We start from the raw sequence: 8,065 nt of genomic DNA on the forward strand, positions 1-8,065 counted from the left end.
AATCAACACTATTTGAGACGATTGTCATAGTTGACCAAATTATAGTTTGGTAAGAGTTATTATTCAAACTATGTCTGTCAAATAAATCTTAACAGCGAGCTCAGACTCAACAGCCTTGGGAACTTTCCCTCTACATGGTCAATCAGAGGACAGCAAGTTTACCACATAACAATCACTGTGCAACTTGGCCTAGCTGACATGTTCAAAGGGAACACAGCTGAGGAAACGTATTGCTGCAGGTAAACAGTTCGGGACATTTGGAACACCACCAAACATAACAAGTCAATTATGGCCCCAGTAAACTTATTTGATTGATTCCTCAGAGGATTCCAGCAGGTTGGAGAGCTGGGTGAGCACAGCCGCAGGTGTGCTTGTTTCTTACCTGAATTGCCTTTCATTTCCAGGCAATTACACACAATTATACCCTCATCAAGTTGCATCACAGGTGGGAAAAGCTGTGTGTCCTTGAATACAAAACATGTTTTCATGTTGCATTGTTTCAATGTTTTTCAGTCAGCAACACGTCAATGGAATAGAGACAATTATTGATTCATTATATTGTTTTGATTGGGGAAGCCTGGGACAGCTGGTAACCAATCAGTAGATTCTTTCTTCAGGGTTTGGCCTGTTTCACATTGGCTATGGTGTAGGCCAATTAGCAGAAAGAGCATGTGATGCCCACAACCAATCAGTGGATTCATGATGTAATTCTTAGCTATGGTGTAAAAGAGCAACGTTACATTCGAATAACCTTAGCTCTTGTGATTTGATCAACGTTCATATTACAAATGTGAAATTCTAGCAACAGACAAATACGTAATATAAATATACAAAGGTTAATGTTTATGAAATGCTCTAGTCATTTTGTCAAATTATATTGGTAACGAATGTTACTAATAATGAGCAATAATAAGCAAAGAGACGGTTTCAATGATTTGATCACCAAGACCATTATGGCCCTTCAATGCTTCCTCAATGACATATCTAGTTTCTATAACTGTAATGGAATACCATTGTTAAGCAACCCGCACATACAAAATGTTAAATAATTTTGTAAGTTCCCACAAGCTAGTTGTTTGCATGGAAACTGTTATTTTCTGTCATGTTATTTGTCGTTCTTAAATTGACAGAAATGAGTAGTTTATATACTATGTGTGCTACCACCCTCTAGTGGACTCTAGTATAAGGTAGATCCAGTGTATTATCTGCATTAATAAATACAATCACAACGGCAAAAGTGCATCAAGAAATGAAATGAGTGTATGTATTTTTTGTAAAATAAGGCTTCACCTCAAAACATCTTATTTTGCACTATGATTTATTTCTTAAGGTTGTGTAAAGTATAAACCATGCTCATCTGCAATTGATAAATGACTAATAAAAATACTTAAAACGTGTTACTAGCTAAAAAGGAGTTCCATTGTTACCATTTTTTTAATAATGCAGGTTTCAAATATACACAAATGTATGTCATGCAACAGAATGCATACAAAGGATAGTTGTTGCTTTATGTATTTTGCATTCTTTAAAGCTTAACTGGTGCAGGAAAACAAGTTAGTAAAAGCATTTTTTACTCAGATTGAGTATGTTTTGTGTTTTGATGAATCATAATACTCACACTCTACAATATAATCATATTAGGGAAATTATTCAGTCATTAATTGGTCTGTTTTTGATCGGTTTGATGCACTTGAGACATTGGTCAGCAAACTATCTGTTTCCATTTTTTAATTTGGACATCAGCTGTTTCTTGGTGTATCTCTCAGGCCTCAGGAGGATACAAAGCAGCAGACCATAACTAGAAGCCAGGATGGCAAAGATCTTCACAGCCACAGAGTACTTCCCTGGAGAGCTGACGTAGGCTCGGACGAAGGCCACCCAGACAGCACAGAAGATCAGCATGCTGAAGGTGATGAACTTGGCCTCATTGAAGTTATCAGGTAGTTTCCGAGCCAGGAAAGCAAGGAGGAGACAGAGGCAGGCTAGGAAGCCTATGTAGCCTAAGACAACTGCAAAGCCCACCACTGAACTCATGGCACACTCTAGGTTAACCTTTGACCCCTGGAAACCAAGGTCACGATGAGGGATCGGAGGGCTGAGGGATAGCCATATGGTACAGATGATCACCTAGTTAAAAAAAACGACCCCAAGCAAATCTGTGTATGTGGGTGTGTGTGTGTGTGCGTGCGTGTGTGTGTATGCTTGTGTGTGCTTGTGTGTGTTCATGTGAGCGACAAACCATTTATAAATAAGTAAAAAGTGGGTGTCCTTTCTGTTGCTGGCAAATAAACATTGATTGATAAATTATCAATTAATATATATTTGTTTTGATCCTATAGTATAACATCATACAGTTCACTACATTAGGGGAGTACACGAGTGCAACCCCATGTGTGCCATTAGTAGTCTGACTATCAAAATAAGATTACAAGCAATTACAACAAATTACACGCCCGGCAAGGAGGAACTCAGGAGGAAATTATGTATAAAACAAAGTACAAGCCTGTGGTTGAACGAGTTTTTTTGCCAATTAGTTTTCTTTTGTAATTATAAGTGGAGTTTTATATTTTCCAATTTTAAATGTAGTTTTAATTGGCGTAAAGCTATCCAGTAGGTTATTCATTAGGTAATAGTAGGATTGTACCACATTAAATAAATTATACAGTTTGATATAATAACGTATAGCCCACCAATCCCATGGCTGTCATAATAAAGACTTATATTCTAAATTTTTGTATGTATTTATGACATTCTTTTGCAAAGGACAATACAGGCAAGGATCCATCATTGTTTTCCTCAAATCAAGTGATTTGATATTTTATTGCATTTGTAGGGAAATGCCCATAGTACTCTAATGAGTAATAATACACAGACGATAGGTCCAACACTGAAAAAAATGTTACAAAAAACTGCAGCTTAGCCCAGTCTTAAACTCTCTATTTGACTCCTGCGTCTCCTGTATGCGTATCCACTTATACCTCAGTGTAGTGACATGTCAAGTTACCACTTCCAAGGATTGATGTATTTATGCAGTCAGTATCAAAGTAATTATAAAAATACAATGATTAATACAGTGTTTTTGATTCCTACGTAAAAATGAACATACTATAGGCAAGCAAGTCTATGTACTGTATTGCACCTAATGCAAGCAAGTCTGTGTCTTTATTTCACACATTGTTCCAGGTAATTCTTGACGGGCATCGCAACATCAACTGAATAGGTTTGTGCATAGTCATGCTCGAGATGTCCAGTCTACATGCAGAAAACTAAAACATTTGCAGGCCATTCTTAACAAGAAACCGTTGCAAAATCGATTCTATCATGGGAAACAAAACTGAAATATTTACACACAGCCAGTATATACCTAGAAATAATACTGAAAAGGAAGACTTCAAGGAGATCTTTGATAAAATAGACCCCATTATGTAAAAGTGTCTGTTTGAAATAAATTCACATTCAAAAGATACAAGGGTCAAGGAATCTGCTTCAACAGTACAGACAGTTCTGACGGTACGTCACACAAACAGAGCGAACAGTGTTGTGCAGTATTCTAGAATGCATTTTAAAGTACTTTCACAGACCAAACAGGACACAGACACTAGGCTACATTGCCACGACAATTGGCGCCATGAAAACTCCCACTTTATTGAACTGTGGTCATCTCATACAGGAAGTACATGCTTTCTGGTCCAACCATAACACACTGTACATACCACCAGCTATATTGTACAAAGGATACACTTTAGAATAAGGAAATCTAAAAGTGTGTGTGTGGATGAGGATTTCCGGTGTAATTGCACTTCCTTCAAGTATGTATGTGTCCACCTCTTCTTCTCATTCCCGCAGGTGTTGGCGCTACAATCTGAGCAGGAAGTACACCTCAGGCTCCGTGGAGGCATAGGAAGAGTCCGCCGGCATCGGGTGTGAGTAGTTACCGTAGTACCCGTCCCCGTAGCGGTCGGCGTATCCCTGCTGCAGCGGGGCACACGACCCCTCCGGCAGGCCCCTGTCCTCCAGCTGCCCCAGATACCCGGCGATATAGGAGCCCGTGGAGTGTCTGTTCGCCGCCGGCGTCTGCGACACGGGTTTGCTGCGCAGCACCACCCCGCCGCCGCCGCTCCCGCCATTGCCCCCCAGCTCTGACCGCGGCTTGAGCGCCTCCTGCTGCCTCTCGCGGGCGCGGCTGTTGATGTGGCGCACGCGGCTCTGGCTGCGCGAGGACAGCCGACGGGTGAGCGGCGGCGGTGAGCCATCCACGTCCACGCCGTGGGCGGAGGACGCGGCCGTGTCCCGGGGCTGCGGCGGAGAGGGCGGTCGCTGGGTGGCATGAGGCGGCTGCGGAGGCTCCGTCCCGGGAACGGACTCTTCGCACTCGACGGCGTCGAGGTTCAACAGCCTGCGTAGCTGCTGGGTAAGAGGGTCGGAAGACTGTGCTGGGGGCGCGGGTCGCCCCAGGGTGCCGATCCTCTTGCGGTCCCTCATGTGGGGGGTGATGAAACTGCGGCTGATGATATGGTATTTACTCTGAAAGTTGCAGGAGATGTCCTCCGATGTCAGGTCTCCCAGGGATTTGGATTTGCTGGGACCGGATGCCTGGCTGCTCACTGGGCCGGACTGGGGGAGTAATGGGAACGGCTCTAAGCGCGGCTCTGAGGGAGGCCGTGCGGCGTCAGGCTGACGCTGCTGCGCGTCGTTGAGATGGGAACACACTTCCCGCGGAGAGGTGGTTTGTCTGGGTGTCTGCGGTTGGCTTGGACTCGTGAAGTTGACGTAGTGTGATTCAGGCGTGTGGCAGTCCGTATCCAGCTGGCCGTGCGCCCCGTCGGAATAAGGGGTGGGCGAACACTTGGCTCTTTCTCTGGAGAGAACGCGAGATACCACTGACTTGGCTGGGAGAAACTCTGAGGCAGAAGGGCTGCTCTGGAAGTGTCCTACCAACTCCCTCTCTATTGTGTTGCCCGTCTCCCTATGGAAGCCATTCATGCCATTGCTGCCGTTGTAGTTTCTCTGTTTTGCAAAGTCTTTGTTGTTGACGTAGGACTCTGGTTTACACTGCGGAGATGGGTAGCTGTTCTGGCGAAGGGGGCTCTGTGTCATAAAAATTTGAGAATTGTTCGACCTTTGATAAAGAGACGGCTGGGAGTTTGAAACAAGCTGGCTTTGTTGCGGCTGCTGAAAATAAGGTTTGGACACAGGGGAGGAACGTTGCGAATATTGAGATTTGTGTGGCGAGCTTTGGTGAGCGTTATAAGAGGAGGAAGGCTGTATCTGGGGCAAACGGTGCAACTGAGCCGAGTCGTTGTTCTGGTAGATAGCGTGACGTTTGGTCGGGCTGGTGAGCATGTGGACATGCCGGGACGGGGGCAGCATCCTTTCCAGAGGATCCTCGTCCACGTTTATCTCCACCTCCTTATAAGCACACCCAGCCGTGTTGCGGGAAAACTGGGACGTGGGACGATCCACAGAGTAGCCGTTGTAGCTGCATGCCACCCCACGGCCCGGCTCTAGGATGGGACCCGCTGGGTCATACACCTCTTCATACACACTTTCCTCTACCTCCACAGGATGGCCTCCCCTCCATTCTTGGTCAACACACCGCCCCATGCCGCCCTCTGACCCCAAACCTCGGGACAGCTTGGATGGGGAGAAGCCCAGGCCGTTTGACGTTTGAGTGCTTCTCATAGAGTCCAGGGCCTGGAAATGAACCGTCTGTTTCTTCAGGTTGTACATGGAGGTAGGCGACAGCACCTCCTCATCCAGGATGGTGTAAACCTCCTCCTGCTCCGTCGTCTCGGGGCTGTGGAGGGAAGCCGGAGCAGGGGGAGCAGGTTGGTCGGCCTGGGAGATCTTCCGGGGTGAATAGAGTCTTGTGTTTGGAGAGTCTGACTTTTGAGCCTTTTGAGGACTAATTGGACCTTTTATGTTGATTTGGCCATTTGATGAACCCATGCAAAGAGGAGACATGTAGTCCTGCAACCCTTTGTGAGGGATGTTGGACTGGTTCGGAGTGCTACAATTTTGAACAGAAAGGTTGAGGAAGCCGTTAAGCCTCTGATGTTCGTTCTTCGCTCCCCCATTAGAGGTGGTCGAACGATTGCTTTGATCAACAGTGTTGTCAAACTGACCAATCAGAGCAGAAATGGAGCCACGGGTGTCATTCTCGTTGCCTAGGGAGACGGCGTCGATGAGCCTGGAGAGGGTACTGTCCTGTAGGGAGTTGGGGCTTCGCAGATTGTTGGAGCGGTCCATGTTCACCGGGCTCAGGGGAGTCCCAGAGGAGGGGGCGGAAGGTGCTACCGTGTAGGTGGTGCCGTCCGAAGACGTCTCCGTCACCTGCCGCCTCCTCTGCGAGCCACCAAACGGGGACCTCAAGCATATCCTCTGTGTCCCCGTGAACCCGCACCCCATCATCTTTCGTTGATTGGGAAGTTCCTGTGATTGTTCTTTGGAATAATCCTTTCCGCTTCTTTCATCCTCTTCGCCGATGACAAGATGAGAGGTGTCTACTGATTTGCTGCGCTGAGTGATTCTATCCGTACATGTCTTTGAAGGGGTTGAGAAGCTCAGTTGATCTGTGGCAGATGATTCGATGAGGAGACCCACAGACGTAGACCTGGGCCGGTCTAAGGGACTCATTCCTGTTGACAGAGAAGAGGCAGTGTAATGAGCGAATGCATACGTTGTACCAATGAACTGAGAACACCAAGCCAAACAGCCAACAATGAACAACCTGTAGCCTAGCCAACGACAAAGCACTTGCAATACATAGACAAATGGAAGAATGCACCACCAAGTACAACCGTGGAAGGGGGGCTTGGGAAATGAAGTCGTGAAGGCAAAAAACTGAAGCATCCAAACAGTGAACCATTTAGTTAAGGCATGGTCGGATGGGTTCATTTTTGGCCGAGGGGGTGGTAAAAAAAAACGCACGACAAAAATGTATCCCCAAATGGCAGCAAAGTACCAGACACAATACATTGGATGGATGATTCACCAACCTCCAAGTAATAGGTGTTTTAGATTACCTGCAGGGAAATCCTAGTCAGAGCTCTACTACAAAGAAGCACAACAGGGTGAAGAAGGAACAGAAGAAGCAAGTTAACGTATAAGAGAGCGACACTACCTTCAGTCTCCAGGTGAACAACAATGAAAGGTTAAAAGTGGAAAAACTGCCTAAGGTTAACACAGAGTGCAGACAGGCCAAGCAAAATGCTGTTGAAAACATTGTAGCAATAAAGACAAGGGGGACACGAGGCATTGACAGACCATATTAGGTGCGTGAAACAATCTTTTCTAAGCACAAAGCAATTTGTTGTGTGACGATATCGCTTAGATCCTCCATCTTGCATGCATGAGTTCACTGCATCCTCCTGTCTATAAAGAGCTGCTATTCAGTTAGTTCTTAAGACTCCAGGCAGCCATTAATACATTTACATTACGGGCGTTTAGCAGACGCTTTTATCCAAAGCGTCTTTCAATAAGTACATTTGTCAGAAGAAAAATAAACTATATATCGCTGTCGTTACAGTTAGGATGTTCATAGAACCAAGTGCCGAACTCTCACAATCATTAGATTAACCCCTTCCCCGTATACAACAAAGATAGTATTACTATTAATAGTATGGTATAGTAGTAGTATACTATTTCTAAGTGCAAGGACGTACAACCTGCAATCAGTACGTAACACCCACCGATGACAGCATCTGCGCCCAGATGATGGCGCCCCTTCTCTGAGGAGCAGAGGCTGAGCTGGCCCTCCAGGAGCCGGTCCAGGGGCATGGAGATGGGCCGGTGGGTGAGAGAGGGACGGAGCTGGGGCCGCTTCTCCACCGCCCCCTCGGGTCCCTGCACACTCTCTCCCGCTGGGCCCACCGGCCGGTCCGGGCTGGGCCTCGGGTCCGAGATGGAGGCCATGGACTCGGTCAGGGCCAGCTTGGTCTTCTTGCGTCCCTTGGCGGGGGCGCTGGCCGTGCGCCGCAGCAGGTGGTCGCTGATGGAGCGGGTCTTCAGAGCGGCGGGGGAGTTGGCCTCCACAGAGGACTTGGAGGAGCGACTGAAGAAGCCC

The 8,065-nt window shown here is 46.6% G+C and overlaps 1 protein-coding gene across 1 annotated transcript in view; it reads right to left on the reverse strand.

Moving 5' to 3' along the window:
* Positions 1-2,787: 2,787 nt before the first annotated feature.
* The window catches only part of LOC132475187 (1-phosphatidylinositol 4,5-bisphosphate phosphodiesterase eta-1-like), a 41,354-nt gene continuing 36,076 nt past the window's right edge, over positions 2,788-8,065 (reverse strand). Inside the window, exons 14-15 of the mRNA XM_060076193.1 lie at positions 7,692-8,065; positions 2,788-6,638 (exon numbers count right to left, since the gene is read on the reverse strand). The exon at positions 7,692-8,065 is cut by the window's right edge and continues 23 nt beyond it. Of these exons, the coding sequence (XP_059932176.1) occupies positions 3,856-6,638; positions 7,692-8,065 (3,157 nt within the window). The 3' untranslated portion in view covers positions 2,788-3,855. The remainder of the gene's footprint in view (positions 6,639-7,691) is intronic.

This window comes from Gadus macrocephalus, chromosome 16, assembly GCF_031168955.1.
Source record: "Gadus macrocephalus chromosome 16, ASM3116895v1".
NCBI lineage: Eukaryota > Metazoa > Chordata > Actinopteri > Gadiformes > Gadidae > Gadus > Gadus macrocephalus.